Raw genomic sequence first — 18,936 nt, 5'->3', positions numbered from 1 at the left:
TCCCTGCAGAGATGTCGTAAGAGACGATTTATGGGTTCAGGCCACCGAGGTCGCCAGGGGGACGCCCTGCAGTTACCTGTGCCGCTTGAGGGGTGTACAGCCCTAAGGACCTCAGGGTGGACCTCGAATCTTTAAGGGCATGCAGCTTCTCGTCCGTCCTCTCCGAAAAGAGGCCGGACCCCTCAAAGGGGAGGTCCTGAATAGCCTGCTGGACCTCTACTGATAACCCAGACGCCTGTAGCCAAGAGCAGCGGCGCATGACGATGGCCGAAGCCATCGCCCTACTGGCGGTATCGGCCGCATCACTGGCTGCCTGCAAAGCTGCCTGGGTCACGGCCTCTCCCTCCTGCGCCACTGTGGCCAGGTCCGCCGCCTGATCAGGGGGAAGAGCGGCAATCAAACGCTGCAGCGAGGCCCACAAATTTTGGTTATATTTGCCCAGTAGGGCCTGATGGTTAGTCACCCTTAATTGTAATGCCACCGTAGAGTATACTTTGCGGCCAAACAAATCTAACTTTCTCCCCTCCTTATCCTTAGGGGTACTCCCCTGACCACCTTGGCGATCTCGCTGATTCGCCGCATCCACAACTAGGGTTCCTGGAGCAGGGTGACTATACAGGAACTCCAAGTTTTCCTTCGGTACATAATATTTTATCTCTGTTCCCTTGGATGTTGGGGGAACAGAAGAAGGAGTTTGCCAATGGGCCTTGGCAATACTCATGACCCTGTCATGGACAGGGAGAGCCACCTGTGAAGGGCCTGAAGACCCTGAAGGGCCAAACGGGATCGTCCTCCTCGGACATCTCCTTAAGTGGTAGCCCTAAATTGTTAGCTACACGCTTAAGAAGTTCTTGGTGCGCCCTAAAATCAAAAAGGGGCGTCTTATGGTCCCTGGAGGTCTCTTCCCCCAACCATAACACAGCCACCTGCCAAGACCAGCCCCTAGACCCGCTCAGCAAAGGAGGGGGCGGGACCGCTTTTGAGGGCCTAATCGCTGTGAACAGCAGGGCTCCTCAGCGTGGGCGCAGCATGGTGGAAAAGCTGGCGGCGCAAATGGTAATAAACGCTTTTGACAGCGATTATGAGAGTGGCATTTTTTCCTTCCCCCTCGGCCCTAACCTACCCTTTGGAAACAGGCTTTGGCCATACTATCATGCTTGGGAAGCAATCACTATGGACCGTTGGGTCCTGGGAGTCGTCCTCAAGGGCTACGCCCTACAGTTTACGACTTTTCCCCCGGAGCCACCTCCCACCCCGTCCCTTATGGGGACCCTGCGCATGAGCAGCTCCTCCTACAGGAGGTCCACTTACTCCTGAGGCTTGGGGCAATTGAGGGGGTTCCTCAAGCAGAAAGGGGAAGGGGTTTTTACTCTAGATACTTCCTGATCCCTAAGGCCAAGAGGGGGCTGAGGACGATCCTGGACCTCCATCGACTGAATAGACATATCAGACGTACTAGGTTCCGTATGGTTTCCCTTGCTTCCATAATTCCTGCCTTGGACCCAGGGGACTGGTACGCTGCCCTTGATCTTAAGGATACATATTTCCACATCTCCATTTTACCAAGACATAGGAGGTTCTTGAGATTTAGATTATAGGGAGGCCATTACCAATTTGGGGCACTCCCATTTGGCCTGTCCTCAGCCTCGAGAGTTTTCACTAAGGGTATGGCGGTAGTGGTGGCCCACCTGTGCCGCAAAGGGGTACAAATCTTCCCTTATCTGGATGACTGGCTCAAAGGTAGATGCCGGGATCATGTGCAGAGCAACCTGGAGCTGGCTTGCACCACATGCACCAGACTGGGGCTGCTCATCAATGAGCAGAAGTCCACACTCGCCCCGGTGCAGCGCATAGACTTTATAGGGGCCACCCTGGATGCCATACAAGCCAGAGCCTTCCTACCACTGCCGCGCTTTGAGGCAATTGCATCCATCGTCGCAGACCTGCAGAGGTCCCCCTTGACGACAGCCAGACACTGTCTGCAGCTGTCTGCATGTTGGGACACATGGCGGCCTCCACTTATGTAGTAAGGTTGGCCCGTCTCAAGCTAAGGCCCTTACAGGCATGGTTAGCTTCGGTCTACGCACCCTCCAAACACTTACTGACTAAGGTGGTCACGGTTCCCCCCCAGGTGCTGTCCTCCCTCAATTGATGGAGGGACCCGAGAGAGGTGCTCAAGGGAGTTCCGTTCAGAGACCTGGCTCCGTCCGTGACCCTTATCACAGATGCCTCGGATGTGGGATGGGGAGCCCACATCAGCGGAGACCTGAGTACCCAAGGGTTATGGTCACCGGGCAGAGAGAGCTCTACATATCAACCTTCAAGACCTTCCTCAGATTCCTGAGGGGCAAGAGGGTTCGGGTCCTTACGGACAATACAGCAGCCATGTTCTACATGAACAGGCGGTAGGGGGCACGCTCCTAGGCCCTGTGCCAGGAGGCTACGCATCTGTGGGAATTCACAGTAAGACATGATTTTCATTTATTTCCCTCTCACCTCCCGGGGATCAGGAACGACGAGGCGGACCGCCTCAGCAGGTCGTTCTCTCCCCAGCACGAGTGGTTGCTATACCACGAGGTAGCAACTTCAATCTTCCGAGTGTGGGGCATTTCCCTTCTAGACCTCTTTGCGTCCTCGTGCAACAGGAAGTGCCCGAAATACTGCTCGCTCAGAGGTCGCGAGTGGGGCTGCCTGTCCAACGCATTCTTAATAGAATGGTCGGGGTCCCTGATGTATGCGTTTCCCCCCATCCCACTCCTCCCTCAAGTCCTTCTCAAGATCAAGAGAGACAGGGCGAATGTAATCCTGATCGCCCCAGCATGGCTGAGGCAGTTTTGGTACAGTACGCTGCTCGATCTATCTATTGCCACGCCAATCCCACTTCCCAACCGGTACGACTTGCTCTCCCAGGACCAGGGGCGCCTGTTGCACCCGGACCTGGACTCCCTCCATCTGACAGCTTGGAGACTCTTTGGCTGACAGAGGGTGAAAGGGCCTGTTCCTTACAGGTCCAACAGATTCTGCTTGGTAGCAGAAAACCCTCCACGCAGTTACATAGCGGGCTAAGTGGAGGCGCTTTACTGGTTGGGCGGAGGCCAGGGGTATCACACCAACCTGCTCTCCTATACAGGTGATCCTGGAATACCTTCTATATCTTAAACTCCGAAGCCTGGCTTTGGCCTCCCTGAAGGTACACTTGGCAGCTATCTCGGCTTTTCACCAGCTGATGGAAGGGCAGTCGCTGTTTTCCCACCCCATGTCAGTCAGATTCCTGAAAGGAGTGGAGAGGGTGTTCCCACAGGTTCGAGACCCTATCCCCCCCTGGGATTTAAACCTGGTCCTCACCATGTTGACAGGACCCCCCTTTGAGCCTATGGCTACATGCTCCCTGCTCCTCCTCTCTTGGAAGGTAGCATTCCTGGTGGCCATTACTTCGGCCAGGAGGGTCTCTGAGTTAAGGGTGCTAACTTCAGAGCCCCCCTATACTGTTCTTTACAAGGACAAATTCAGGATGAGGCCCCACCCAGCCTTCCTTCCCAAGGTAGTGTCCCAATTCCACTGTAACCAAGATATTTTCCTCCCTGTGTTTTTCCCAAAACCGCATGGTTCGGAGGACGAACGGAGATGGCATTCGCTGGATGTCAGGAGGGTCCTGGCACACTACATGGAGAAAACCAGACCCTTCCGTAAATCAACACAGCTGTTTGTAGCAGTGGCAGAACGGATGAAGGGCTCTCCTGTCTCCATCCAGCGAATCTCTTCTTGGATCACGTCATGTATTAAGGCGTGTTATGAACAAGCGAAAGTGCCACTGCCAGGAACGGTAACGGCACATTCAACCAGAGCTCAGGCCTCATCGGCGGCCTTCCTAGAGAATGTGTCACTGCAGGACATCTGCAGGGCAGCCACCTGGTAGTCAGTTCACACTTTCACAACCCACTACGCCATTGTTCAACAGGCGAGAGACGACGCAGAGGTTGGCAGAGCTGTACTGAGTAGAGCTGCTCATCAGTGACTCCTACCCACTTCCAAGAATAGGGCTACTCAATCACCTAAATTGGAATGCATATGAGCAATCACTCGAAGAGAGAACAACTCTCACCACCCTGAAATTTTATTTTCTCTGGGCTCTACCAACTCTCCCCCTTGCATTTCCTTCTAGTGCTTTTTTTAACTGCTCTTTCAGCTAATAGGTAATCAGCCCCCCACTCCACAGTCTGATTAAGTAATTAAGGACTCCACTCCACCATCAGGCCTTTTCTGGGGGAACTAATTATTGCTTAAGTGATTCCAGTGCTTGGTCAGCTACTTGCTCTCAGCACTGTCACAGGGCCCTATAGAAAGTACTAATATAGATAGATGGAAGCCTTCTCACAATGTCTATCTAAAGATAGACAACAAGAAGACTGGAAGAATTAGAGTGAGGAGATATTAGTTATTTTATAAACCTGATATAGAGAAGGCTACACAGATTCTCCTATTTCCTTTATTCAGTTTGAGGGCAACACATCTAAAATGGATAAAAGGAAATACTTTTCAACCCTTTGTAAATTGGCTTGTGGAACATGTAATAGTCCTAATATCCTATGGCAGCATTTCTAGAAAAGACTGCCTACATAAATAGATAATAGCATCAACATTACTCTTGTTATGCTTTAATTTTCAATTCTCATGCTTTGAGGCAGAAGTTGATCACTTGCTGGGTCAGGAAGAAATTCCTCCCCATCATAGTGAATTGCTCAGTTAGGTGCATTTTCCAGGAGATGGAAGGAGGAGATTATGCGGTCCTCTGAAGTATGTGGCATTGGCCATTGTCAGAGAGAAGATGCCTGGTCTGTTCCACTTTGGCATTTATGTTCTTATAGCCTTTAGTTTTTTCCACATTTCACAACAGAGAAAATTTTATATTAAAAGCTCTTTAAGCCTTTACATTCATTATTAAAACCCTCTCGTTTCCTGTAGGTATTAAATAATAAACAAACTCTCTCACTAAGGCAATAAAAACTCCTACAATAGCCTCTCTATGACAAAGGTGCCTTAGTCTTAAATCATCCAACGGTTGTTTCGATACTTCTATTTAAAAACCTGCTAAGAATTCCATTAAATAAAAAAATATGTAATTTGTTTATTATATAGTCAACAATTTTTACATTATCCGCATGATTACAGTTTCTTGTTAAGACTGACCTGCTTCTGGGTGTTCTACTGTAGCTTCTGGAGTCCAGGGTCCAGCTTTTACATAACCTCTCTTTTCAAGAGCTAACACAAATCCTCCATCTCCAATCACAATTTCTCCAGCATCTAGACGTTCTAGAATACCCTGAATAATGAGGAAGGAAAGATTAATGGACTTAGTTTTGTAGGCTATCCACTTTTCAAGATAGGGACTTTGTCTTCCTCTGGGTTTGTAAAGAGCAAACCATGTTTTGGGGGCTACAGGAATAGAACAAACAATAACAACAGCAATAGTAATAAGTTACTCTGTTTCTTTAATGCATCTTTCAGGTTTAAACTATGGTAGAACGTCAGTTTTAAAAGAATGTAGGATTTCATTATAGCAAGCGTACCAGACTCCCGACTCAGCTATGGGCTCCCGACTATGATCACACTTTTATTAAATTGGAAATGCACAGCTCCAAAATCAGAAGCCAAGAGTCCAGTCATGCTTCTGTGAAAGTAAATGGTTGAAATCCCATGCACTAGGGGCCCAAAATGCTCCCATAAGATTTATGTTAACTTTTGGAAGAGAAGCACTAGTGCCACAGACTTCTTTAGTGATTCATCTGCTCTTCAGCTGTAATAAAGGTCACCTATGCAATCTATAGCACGACTAGCTTGTGTTGTGAAAATAACACAAGAGGTACATACCACAGCTAAAAAAGCATGTATGTAAGATTTTACTGATACATATGACATCTTGAAATGCTGCAATTTCATCTTGGCTTTCTGTGCAAGCGGTTTTCATTTTGTTGGATTTGCTCACTCACATTAGCAAAAATCAAAGAGAACATTGCCCATTTTGCACAGCCCTGAAGTTTTAAAAGATGCCAGGTTACAAAAAAATTCAGCTTTTGCATGTTTAGCCCTGCTTCTTGTCTTGAATTATAAGATAGTGCAAAGAAAATGGATATAATTTTTTTAATATGAACAATATTGGAGCAAGATAATACTGCATTAGTTGTACCTGAAAATATTATGTCTTGTATTCCTCACTGGTTTATGGACCCAAAGTCTTCTAATAAGTGGAGCACTATCGCACAATATGCCTACATACTAGATTCTACATTTGGATCGGATATTTGTTTGCATTTGATTGAAAAATCAAATATATCCAGACATTTTTACAATGACTGCATAATCATGGATGTTGAAGAGTTCAAAGTTACTGTATTACAATTAAGGCTAGCCACATTACCCTCTATATGTACCCTTTTCAGATTGCATAATACAGTTTATTGTTTTATGCATTAGTTTCTGAGCTCTGGAGGAAAATGAAAGCTTTGTGGATATACAGTTGCTGCCATTCTTCGATAGATTTTCTTTTTGAGAGATGTGAAGTAGAACCTCTGCAATTAGCACATCACTAATCCATGCACCCTCACAGATTGCACACGCTAAAAAGATGACCAGTTAGAAATCTGCATGAGCTCTCATATCAACTTTGTTCTAAAAATTTTACTATAAGAACATTGACTTGTATACTATGAAATTTTAGTGTATATATTTCAGACTAAATGACATTTTCCAAACAAATGAACAAAGTCAATTTCATAATGCAGTGTTCCTGCTATTTTTTTAAACTATTCACTAATGCACAGTGGGCCTGATACTGCTCCAATTGAAATCAGAAATAGAAGTTTTGACATTGATTTCAATGTGAGGAGGAACAGGCCTCAACATGCAAAATTCAGCAATGCAGATTGAGTTTTCCAGTCATTAGTGTGCATTAGTGAGTTTCTTTTGTAACTATGAAACTTCAGAGCTTTTATTGAGATTGTTTGTAAATTAATATATGAGTGTCTGGAATGGGGCCTGACTAAGCAATCTAAATCAATCTGCCATGTAGAAGATCATTGTCTGGTTCTCTGTTTCCATAGTCTCCAAAGAATCTTTGATCAGGAAAGTTCACTTCAAACGTTTAATAAGAAGGAGCAGACTGAGATTTTAAAGGGAAGGAAAGCTGGAATGTACTTATCACCTCATGCATTAGTTACAAGCTACCACAAAGGACCATCTAAATGTTAATGTGAAATATGGACACTATATTTTAGTGTGATAAATCATACTTTTTAACACAAACTTATTGGCCATTATTCTGTTAAAAATGAATTCAAGGCAGTATCCCCTGAAACTCTTTGACAATTGAAGTGGTTTTAAAAATCACATTTTTATTTTTAAAAAATGTTCTTCAATCCCTTTCGCTGTGTGAAAGCCCCACACAATCACCATGGAAAACTAACAAAGGCTTTTTTAATCTAGTCTGTTCCTCCTAAAATTTCCAACCCTTTCTACCAGGAGTGGCGTTGCACCAGTGCTAGCTAGGACAGGAAATAATAGGGCTAATTGGTTGTGTAGATACAGCTTAATTTACTGGATATTAAAGGGAACAGTAAAAGTGCTCCCCCCCAGTGCTTTATGTAAAGCAAAATTGAAAAAAAGAAAAAAAAAAGAAAAATATTTTCCTTCTAATCCCTTTCATTTATAGTAATCTGAGGTATTACTTATAACAATAGGTAAAACATTTTTACACAGAAGTGCAATGTTCATCAGGATAATACCCTTCCAAGAAGGTGGTATGATTACAGGGTTTCACTGACCCTTTCATGAAGAGATATCTGGTATATGCTATTGCTCTGAAACCATCAAGTTTTGTTTAGATATTGTTCAAATATTTGGTCTAATAAACGTACTGGATTGTATGTAGCCTGTAACTTTTGACCTAAATATATTTTCTTCAACTAACAGTCTGACTGAGGATCAGGAAAGGATCTCATTTATCTGAGTGCCCTCTAATATTACAAAGCCATAGGGATTTAGTCATATAAATACAGGGAGGAGTAACTTTAATCTTGTATAGTTGCAAGGAAATTGGGAATAGAAATGCCATCTGATTAAGATTTGTACTTATGGTATTTTAATAATTTAATATAGAGCACTCCTAGAATTTTAAGGAATAATGAACACAGTTCATCTGGCATACCAATAATATAAAACAACAAATAATTCTAACTTATTCCTAGTAAGAACTCAGAGGTGGTGCCATTTCCTCACTCATTTGACCAAGCCATTACATTCCAAATATGAAAGGTACAGTATAAAGTTGTAGACTAGAATAACTTACCAAAATACTTTAATAGCTCACTGGATACATTTGTAATCATGGGGTTATGTTTTGCTTCTATTAACTCTTCAACTTTTCACTGTATCGACCTATTTGTAGGAATGTTTATATCTTTACCTTTTTGATTTAAATATAATCAATCAGATAGTTGTAAAAGTTTTACAAAAGGTAAAGTCCTAAACCAGTGATTTTGGGGGTTTGCAGATTATGTCAAAGGGATTTGTGAAAGGCTGTCATTTCCATAGAACAGTGGTGTTCAACCTGTGGTGTGTGGACCCCGGAGGTCTGCAGACTATGTGTAAGATTTCCAAAGGGATCCACACATCCATTCAAAAATTTTTAGGGGTCCATAAATGAAGAAAGGTGGAAAAAGTCACTGTGCCACGCAAGAGCAGGACTGAAAGTTTTGTTACTAAATTATGACAAAGCCTGTTGAATTTGTTAACTACAGAGAGTCCTTTCTCAGCCTTAAATTCTGGAAAGGCTCCGTGCCTGGAAGGACGTCAGTGAGCACTGTCGGAGCGCTGACTCGCTCACAGTGCTGGTCTCAGAGCGGGCTTTTGGCCCCTTCATACTGCTGCATGAAGGTTCTAGTCCCACCCACGCCCTCAGCTATGGAGTGGCTGGCGACAGCCGCCCGGAGTGGGAGCAGGGGGTGGTTCCCGCCTGTGGTACCTGGTGGCGAAGCGCCCGTCTGTTCGAACGAACACTTCTATTCTGCGGCGCCGAGCCCAGACTTTGACAGTGACAGACTCAAACCCGTAGCGGTGGCGGCGGAAGCTTTGGCAGCAGCTTCTCCTTGGGGCGCAGGGGACAGCGGGAGCAGCCGCACACGGCTACCCCGAGGGAGCTAGCTGAGGGGCCGACCCTCCAGCGGCTACAGCGAGCCAGGCAGCACGTGGCACTGGCTGGGGCGGGGGAAGGGGAGGCTTTCAGTTCCAGCCCACTCCCAGCGCCTTCTAGGTGGGCTCGAGTCCCAGCGGGCGTTTACCTTCTTGGCGTGCTTGGGGGTCTCTCCGACAGGTGGCACCTGCATCTTTCCGGAGACAGCGGCGCTGCCTTTGCACCCAGGCACTTACTGCCGCCCGCAGGCTGGAGCCTTCCCTCGGCGGTGCAGCAAGAGGTGGACTACACTGACTGACCCCGTGCGGCGCCGGCCCGCCTCTTTATAACCCAGGAAGAGAGGAGGGGCGCGGGGTGGGTCCCGGGTGGCCGGGGCTGCCCCCAAAACCCATTGCGTAATATAGGCAGCAACTCCCGCCTGTCCTGTCCTGTCCTGTCCTGTCGGCTAGCGCTCCCTGACTTCTTGCGAGAAAGGGCCCCGCTCGCGCGGCTGCCAATCCTGAGAGCCCCGCGCGGCTCTGCCCCCCGGCACGGCGCTTTGGCCCCTCTTTCCCCCTCCCAGCCGATCTGGTTTCGTTGAGCCAGGGACGTTGTTGGCCGGGACCGGGGCTGGCTCTGTGCCGCTTCCCCTCCCCTCCCCTCTCTGCAGGGCAGCTCCCCTCACCCCCAGCCCTCTGCGGGGCGGGCCCGGCTCCCTCCGCTAAGGGGATGGCTCTGGCTGGGAGGCGCCGGGCTGGGGCACCGGGAGGACCCAGAGAGCGTGTTCTCCATTTCTGCCGAGTGAGCGAGCCCGAGGGCCAGGCCCGGTACGCGCCATGCTCCGAGGAGCCCTGAGGCTGCTCCCGCCCCAGCTGCGAGGCCAAGAGCTCGCCTCCGTAGCCCGGCCGCGCCCCCTTAGCAGCTGCTCCAGCAGCCCCGCGGGACGGTGAGTCCTGCCTGCGGGCTAGCGCCTGCCTGCGCTCGGGGCGGTTCATTGCGACGCGCGCTCTCTACTCGTGTTTGTCTGGAGGGAGAACACGGGCGCAGATGGAAATACTGCGCTGGGCGAGGGGCAGGGCTTCCGTGGGCAGCCGCTGCCTCAACTTTCCCCAGCAAGGGACGCCCCACAAATGTTGTGTGGCCCCCGTGAAAGAGGCGAGGGCGGGCTAGCTGACCTAATAGATCTCTTCCCTGTCCCTAATTCTGCCATACCCATTCCCTTTGTGTGGTTAACTGTTGAATAACCCAGCAAACGCTGAAAGGCACAGAAAGAGGCTCCCCCTCCCCCAAATCCCACCAGTCTGCTGGGTTTTTACAGTGAAGAAGGTTTTAAAATACTGGTGAAAAGGCGCCAGCTAGTGAAGAAGGGAATCTGAATGTAGCAGCAGCTGCTAAAATTAAACACATTCAGAACAGCGCTGCATAATTTACAACCCTCAGCCTTAAAGCAGCTAGCCAAGGAGCTCCCTGATCCACTAATGTTAATTTTCAACAAATCTTAGAAACGTGGGAGGAAATTCCAAAGGATTGATGGATTGCCAAGGCAGTTCCAATATTTGGAAAGGGAACCACAGACCATATTAGTCCAACATCAATCCTGGGCAAAATAATGGAATGGTTAATCTGGAACTCTATAAAAAAATTAGAGGCTAAAAATATAATTAATGCCAGCCAGCATGTTTCTATGGAAGGTAGGTCCTGTCAAACCTTACCTTTTTAAAAAACAGGATTACAGCATCTGTGTTTATTTTGTGTACCTGGATTTCTCCATTGCATTTGATTTAGTACCACCTGACATTCTGATTTTAAAAATTGCATTGTATGGAACCATCAGGGCACGTGTTAGATGCCCTGTCTCAGTAACAGATCCCAAAATGTAGTTAATGGAGAAATATCAATGAGTTGGGGTATTTCTAGTGGGGTCCCCCAGGGATTGGTTCTTAATCTAACATTATTCAATATTTTTATCAACATATCTATATAATCTTTGCTGGTAAAGTTTGCCGATGACACAAAAATTGGTAGGGTAGTAAATAACAAGGAGGACAGGTTACTATTACAGAGAGATTTGAATTGCCTGGTTAGATGGCCACAATCAAACTAAATGCATTTTAACAAAGCTGAATTAAAGGTAATTCATCTGGGAACAAAGAATTCGGGTTATACCTATAGGATGGGATACTTGGTTTTTTGAAAGCAACTACTCAGAACAGGATTTAAGGGTCATCATTGATAACCCTTTAAGATGAGTTCTCACTGCAAGGCTGTGGCAAAAGGGCTAATGCAATCCTAGTGTCGAATATGTAAAAAGGTGAATATCAAGTAGAAGTAGAGAAGTGATCTTGTTTTTGTACACAGTCAGCATTGGTAACGTTACTGCTAGAATACTGTGCCCAGTTCTAGTGTCTGCACTTCAAGAAAGATGTGGAAATGCCTGAGGGAGTTCAAAGGAGGACCACAAAAATGACCCAGGAGCTGGAAAACAAGCCTTACGTTGTGAGGCTTAAGGAATTCAATCTTTTTGTTTTATCTAAGAAAAGGTTGAGAGGTGACATGATCACTGTGTGTAGATTACACATTGAAAAGATGTCTGATAGCGGAGGGCTTGTGAGTGTTGTAGACAAAGACATAACAAGATCCAGTGGCCGGAAGTTGAAGTTAGACAAAGTCAGCCTTGAAATATATAATTTCCTAGCTGTGCAGGTGATTAACCATTGAAACAGCTTTCCAGGGGGAGGACGAGGACTCCTCTTCTCTTGGAGTCTTTAAAACAAGATTAGATATTTTTCTAAAATACATTATTTAAACCAGTTTCTGGGGAAAATTCTATGGCCTGTGCATGCAGGGGGGGTCAAACTGGATGGTCATGGCGGTCCCATCTGACCTTTGGATTTATGAATTCCCCCTGTTCATTCCCTCCCTTCATGGGCTATGGAGAGAAGAGAAAACTCTGCTTTGCCCTCCACATTGTCCTAACTCTTGCAGTTCGTCATTAAGACAATGCCTATAATTAATTCTCATGGTTCAGGACTTCAGCTGGCCATATGCATGGTCAGGAAGGAATATTTGCTCCGAGGCACAATTGGCCAGATATGTTCTGGGTTTTAGTTCATTTGTTTTGGTGGGGTTTTTTGCCTTCCTCTGAAACATCAGGGATTGGCTATAATTGTAGATGGGACACTGGACAGGGTGGACCAATGTCTTAGAGACATAAAGCGTAAGGCCAGAAAGGACCATTAGATCATCTAATGCTGTGGGATAGTATAGAGGGTCTTCTGCCTTAGATGCCTGGCTGATGGCCTTGCTCACATGCTCAGGGTTTTACTGTTCACCAGATCATGGGTCAGGAAGGAGTTTTCCCCCAGTTCAGCATGGCAGGGACCTTGGGTTTTTTCATCTTTCTCTGCAGCATAGCGCATGGATCACCTGCTGGTATCATCTGGGCATATCCGACCTAATCAGTTCCCTGCCATTGCAGGGGCATTGGCCATTGGCAACACCTCAGTCTCCCCTGTTCTCTGCCTGTGTCATACTACTGTTTAGTCTCCTGAGGATAGCAATGATTAAACCAACCTACTCTAGACAGGGGTGACTGGATGAAATTTAATGGTTTGTGTTATAAAGGATGTCAGACTAGATAATGGTAAACCTTTAAAGGTAACTTTTAACTGCTAGCTTAGATGAGAAGATAAAAGATCAATTTTGTGTCCTGTTTGTGACTTCTTTTTTTCCAGGGAAGAAAAGCCATCTTCTTTCCTGGGAACTAAATGGAAAGATACAGCAGAGACAGTGATTATTGGAGGTGGTTGCATTGGTGTAAGTCTTGCTTACCACCTGGCGAAGGCTGGCATGAAGGATGTCATTCTTCTTGAAAAATCTGAACTGACTGCTGGATCTACTTGGCATGCAGTAAGAAAAAAAATTGTTAATCACTAAGATCTCAAATATGAAAATAGATTTCAGATGACTTGTAAAATCTGATCGTAGAGCAAAGATTTTATTTCCCCTTCCCATTGCCTTCCAAGAAATCAGTTTCTCTATTGTTTATCTAGATATAAAGGATAGCACTGGATTCTGTTCCAGGCTCTGTGATAGACTCACCTCTGACCTTTGAAGAGTCACTTAGGATATGTCTAGACTGCAGTCACTGGTTGTGATGCAGTTTGAGCCAAGATACCTGAGCTACTTTTAATCTAGCTAGATCAGGTCACCCACAATAGTGCAACTGTGGCAGGGTGAGCTTCTGTGTGGGCTAGCCCCACAAGAAATAACCCAGGGTTCTGGAAGGATTTTTACAGCCTGCGTTGAAGCTCGTGTTGCCATGGCTTTACTGTTCTGGCATCCAAACTAGCTAGATTAAAGCTTATTTGAGTATGTTGACTGTGATAGCCTCCTGTGATTGCATGTGTGCATTGTATGTATAGACCTACCCTTAAGATCCCCATGCTCCCCATCTGAAAAGTAGAGATAAATGTTGGTAAAGTGTTTTAAATCCATGATATGCCCACACCTTGAATACTACATGCGGTTCTGGTCACCCCATTTAAAAATGATATATTAGATCTGGAAAAAGTACAGAGAAGGGCAACAAAAATTATTAGGGCATGGGACAACTTGCGTATGCAGTCCCCTGATTAAAAAGAGTGGGGCTGTTCAGTTTAGAAAAGATATGTCTAAGGCCATGTCTACACTGACGGCGGCAAATTCACCGCCATCAGATCGACTTATCTGGATTGACTGAGCGGTCAGTGAAGACCCAGAAATTCAGAAATCGACATATTAAGACCACCTCCTCAAGTGCGGTTCCCGTCAGCGCAGTGCATTGAAGACGGAGCACAGAACAGAAGCACAGAAGTCGACAGGAGTTACACAAGTTTTTTGCGTAGTTTGCATAACTCCGGTCGACTGCCACTGAATCTCCTAGGTAAGTGTAGACAAGCCCTAAGTGGGGACATGATTGAGGTATATAAAATCATGATTGGTGTAGAGAAAGTGACTAAGGAAGTGTTATTTACTGCTTCATATAACACAAGAACCAATAAAAGATATTACCTCACCCACCTTGTCTCCCAAGAACCAGGAGGCACCAATGAAATTAATAAGCAGCAGGTTTAAAACAAACATAAGAAAGTACTTCTTCACACAATGAACAATCAGCCTGTGGAACTCATTGCTACGCCATCTTGTGATGGCCAAAAGTATAACTGGATTCAAAATAGAATTAGCTAAGTTCATGGGGGATAGGTCCATCAGCGCTATTCGCCAAGATGGACAGGGATGCAACCCCATGGTCTGAGTGTCCCAAAACCTCTGATTGCCAGAAGCTAGGACTGGATGACGGGATGGATCACACAATAATTGCCCAGTTCTGTTCATTCCCTCTGAAACATCTGGCACTGGCCACTGTTAGAAGACAGGTTACTGGGCTAGATGGACCATTGGTCTGACCCAGCATGCTCATTCTTATGTTTTTATGTGAGGGAAGGTGCCACAGAAGTGAAAATAATTATTAATGTTTATTATAGAAGTGTGGTAGTACTGCTATAGTTTGGGTTATTAAACTTTAATTTTTACTTCTAAAAGATTTTTTTATACTGAAAACAGTAATGCAAGAGATCATGATAAATTAAGAGAACAACTTTTTTCTTAAATTGAACAAAAATATTCTTGTCCCTCCTTCCAAACCCAGTGTCCCATTCTGTCACCTCCGTCGGCATTGCCTCTCTGTCAAGTGGTAATGTAACCCACATGCTTGTACGGTAGCAACTAGTGTATGTGTGTGTGTGTAATTTTTTTTGTCTAAGGAAGGGAGAGAAGCAGTGAGGAGAGCTGGATTTCTTGTTGAATCTTCTGTGTCTCTGGCATCTGAATAGTGCAGAGATCAAAGCAGGACACTGAGGCCTGGTCTACACTAGAAAATTAAGTCAGCTTAACTATATTGGTCCAGGGTGTGAAAAACCCACACCCCTGAGTGGCATAGTTAAACCAACCTTACCCCCAGTGTAGACAGCACTAGGATGACAGAAGAATAATGTCTCTTGGGGAGGTGCTCTAGCATTTCAAGTGTAGACAAGCCCTTAGAGAAGGACACAGAGGCATGTCGAGGAGGAGTGTTTGGTAGTTACTGGGCATGCTCAATAGCTATCTCTGAAGCTCTGCAGAGCCTTTCCATTAAGGGCAATCAGTCTAGCAGGTTCCACACAGTGTCTGAGGACTGTGTCAGTCAGAGCTCAATAGGGAAAGGTTATAAATGAGGGGATTTAGAGACTGCTCTGTGGACTAAGTGGCTGAACAATACAGGACTAAGATGTGTCTAATGTGAGAGCTGTGTCCCAGAGCCTGTGCCATTATGGATGCAGATTGTCTATCTCTCTGGAAGCTGAGGAGATAGCCAACTATGGATTCCAGCAGAGCTGCAGTTGCTGCTGGCCATGATGATCTTTGGACTGTTGTTGCTGAGTTGATTCCAAGGAGATGAGAGAGGAACTAGCTCTGAGAAGTCCAGCTGACACACATACACTTTTGGTGCCACAGTGCAAAATCTGAGAAGTTATCGCTGTGAAAAGATTGGGTGGGGGGAGGGAACGGTGTATGTATGTATATCTTGCACTGAAATTTATGTAACATCAATGAAGTAGTCAAATCCATGTGGGAAAACACCTGTAGAGTTACTGCATAGTAGTTGCTTAAGAGGAATTTTCACAAGGATTCCAAACGGTGGTTGCAGATGTTTATATATTTAAATGTTAATCTTTAAGAAATTGATTGGCCCTGTCATGGGGTGATTGGCTCTTTTAGAGGGGCAGCTGCATGGAGTCCATCCATGACTAATGCTGATGAGCCAGCCTGAGGGTAATTGATTGCCTGGTGGCTCTTTAGGGCTTCATTGTTAAATTAGCACCTGGCCTAATAGAAAGCTTATTTGATCTCAGTGAGGGCTGACTCCTATTGGAGAATTAGTTGAGAAGGAAGATCTAAAGGTTGTTCCTTTCAATCCAGCTCCAGGGAAAAGAACTGGGGTTTTCTTTGACTGATGAAAGCTGAGCCCCAGTTATGGGGAGGAAAATGGGGGTGGGGGGTTTCTTTGTATTATGATGATGAAAAGACTGCTGTATCCCAGCTCCTGGCAGAGAGCTGGGAGTTTCTCACTTTATAGGAAATTTCAAAGTTGACACTTCCTTCTAAACAGTCTCTGGAGACGAGAGTGGGACTGGATCCCTAAGTAAAGGAATTTCTTTTCTTGCTTGGTGGACTCTTTATTGAATACAGGGGTGTTTTCTAATATGAAGCCTGTCTTGAATTTATTGCTAGTCTCAGAGAGGGAGTGATTAAAATGGAGCATCTTAAAATGCCATGACTGACCACAATGGGCCAGCAGCAAGCAGAGATGTGAGTCTGTTACAGGTCCTCTCTTTCTGCGATTTAACTCTGTATAATATTTTTATAAAAAAGAAATTAAAGGACTGAACCTTGTCCTATACATCAGCAGAGAAGTGGGCTGAAGAGCGGGCAAAGGAAAATATATTAATTGTATATAATATTACCTCAGGAGCCGCTAACCCATTGCAGAAAATAGTGCCTGAACTATCAGGGACTTGAACATTATAAGAGTTCAGACTGTAATTTCCGTTTTTGAGAGAATCATTACCAGTTAGTCGAAGAGAGTGTAGTGATATTATATGATTTAATTTATTTTGTATACTATATTGACAACATTGTCCAAAATACTAGTGTAAGGATGTGTGGTATTAGAACCTAGGTCTGCGGAGCCTGGGATGGCTGATACCCTCCCATTGGCAATTTGGGAATATGCAGAGCTACATCCAAGAAACAATGTGGAGATTAGGTGCCACAGGAAATACTGCCCAGAGGCTTGGTTGGCCAAGCGCACTATATTTAACCCTGGAACAGGGGTAGTCAATAGGTGCACTGTGGGCCAATTCTGGACCGCCAGACACTTTTAAACAGCTTGTAAAATCATTTCATTTACTTATTATTATCATCATTATTGTTGTTTTTGTGTTAGTTTCTCTGGAGTCTGGACCTTGACTGTACCTTGAGCAAGAAATTTGGGCCTTGACAAAAAATAATTGTCTGGAGGGTATCTGAGCAACCACACAGACTTCTGGCCTCTTGTGACTTCAGACCACACCTGGCTTCTGATCTCCAGTCTCTGACCCCAGCCTGATTCTGACTCTTGTTTTTTGATCCCAGCTCTAGCAAATACTTTGATCCCTGCTCACTGACTACTGCCTTGACTTGTGGATGCCAGCCTATCTATGACTGCTAGGCCAGACTGCCTATTCCCTGGTCTCTTACACGTGGATACCTGCAGGCATTTTGGTTTTGATGCCCCCAGACCATTCTTTTCAGTGATGCATCTCATAATGATTGGACAGCAGCACTAAGGGGGGTTGTTAGGATGTAAGGCCAGATAACTGATATACGAAGAGTTGGTGTAAAACGGGTAGATATGCTCCTTTGTGCATTTACAGATTCTGTCTCTGTAATATGCATAGAGAGAGACTGTTTGGAACGTAGGTTAGTGAAAAAATGAGTTGTGACATCTATTCCCCCATGGGGTTGTCATCTGTATCCACTGGTATTGTACACAGAGATTTCCAGCACAGTGAGTAAGGTAATCCTGAGCATACTAACAGTTAAGATGTATTTATACCTGTGATTGATAGACAGAGCAGAGGGTTAACAATAGTGGACCTACACCTTTAACAGGCAGCTGACCAGTGGAAAAATCTACTCCTACTTTGAGCCTTTCTTCTGAGATTAAATGCCTGTTGAGGGGCTCTTGAAAAAGGCAAAACGAAGTGTAGTGAGTGCATCAGATCTTAAGGCTTATTTTTCTGAAACTTATCACATACTAGAGAACAACCTTCTGTATACTTGGGCAAGTTAATGCATTAGCCTAAATTCTTGAGGCTGGTGGAGTGAAAGACACATAATTTGACTCTTGCATACAAGACTAGTCTTTTATGAGGTTGTTGGTTTGAATCACTGCTAACCACTCAGGATCACAGGCACTAGTCCAGATGCCCGACAGGGAAACATTACCTATGCAGAACTCTTATTTGAAGTGAGATCTATCAAGAAGGAATGCTCTAATAAGGAGGAGATTTTGGACAGCTGATGGTTCCTTACACTCACTGTGAAATTAGAAGAAATCCTTGGTGGAATGGGCCACATAGAAGTAAAAAGAACCGTAGAGTGGATAGAGGACTTTTTTTTTTATTGGCCTCAAATGACCCAAGTGATAGAGAGGAAATGTCAGGCTTGTGAACATTGTCTCAGAAGGAAGGCAAAAGTACAGAAGGCTATTAAGCTTGTGAATATCCAAGCATTTGCTCCACATGATGTGGTCTGCATTGTTTTCCTAACTCTAGAACTTATGCATTTGATACCAGGAATATTCGAGTGATTACTGACCACTTTACCAAGTATGTTCAAGTGTAACAGACCAAATAGCCAGGACAGTAGCTAGTGTATTCAAGAGAATTTTATAACCCTTTGTGGTTTTCCTAGAAGGATATACAGTGATCGAGATGAGAACTTTGAGTCAGAACTGACTGCTGAGCTGCCTAAGATGATAGCAGCTGTCTGAGCCTTTGTGTGACAGCTTCCCAATGAAGGAGAAATCAGTGAGGCAGAGACTGTATGCCATCTTGAAACAGCATGAAGTCAGGGATCTTTCAGGGATCTCAGCCCAACACCAAAGTCCAATTCCCAGAGAGCATCTTTACCTCAAGAATTGAATCTAA

At 45.2% G+C, this 18,936-nt stretch overlaps 2 protein-coding genes across 6 annotated transcripts in view; one reads left to right on the top strand and one right to left on the bottom strand.

Annotated features, from left to right (window-relative positions):
* Positions 1–9,489, bottom strand: part of LOC137167014 (betaine--homocysteine S-methyltransferase 1) — a 32,134-nt gene extending 22,645 nt beyond the window's left edge. The window contains exons 1-2 of the mRNA XM_067568959.1: positions 9,333–9,489; positions 5,188–5,320 (exon numbers count right to left, since the gene is read on the bottom strand). Coding sequence (XP_067425060.1) covers positions 5,188–5,320; positions 9,333–9,377 — 178 coding nt within the window. The 5' untranslated portion in view covers positions 9,378–9,489. The remainder of the gene's footprint in view (positions 1–5,187; positions 5,321–9,332) is intronic.
* Positions 9,490–9,506: 17 nt separating this feature from the next.
* Positions 9,507–18,936, top strand: part of DMGDH (dimethylglycine dehydrogenase) — a 78,756-nt gene continuing 69,326 nt past the window's right edge. For 2 of the 5 annotated variants that reach the window (XR_010923923.1, XM_067568956.1), the window contains exons 1-2: positions 9,512–10,109; positions 12,898–13,072. Coding sequence is in view for 3 of the 5 variants with exons in the window: in XM_067568956.1 (XP_067425057.1) it covers positions 10,000–10,109; positions 12,898–13,072 (285 nt within the window). In the remaining 2 variants the exon portion in view is untranslated. Of the gene's footprint in view, positions 10,110–10,439; positions 10,855–12,897; positions 13,073–18,936 lie in introns of those variants that run through there. The other 3 variants (XM_067568958.1, XR_010923924.1, XM_067568957.1) reach the window with 3 other exon arrangements.

The sequence above is a fragment of the Emydura macquarii genome, unplaced genomic scaffold (genome assembly GCF_026122565.2).
Source record: "Emydura macquarii macquarii isolate MOO-44397 ecotype Brisbane River unplaced genomic scaffold, CSIRO-AGI_Emac_v2 contig_2897, whole genome shotgun sequence".
Classification (NCBI taxonomy): domain Eukaryota; kingdom Metazoa; phylum Chordata; order Testudines; family Chelidae; genus Emydura; species Emydura macquarii.
Note: the sequence above shows the minus strand (reverse complement) of the source record. Positions and strands in the feature narration are given on the sequence as shown.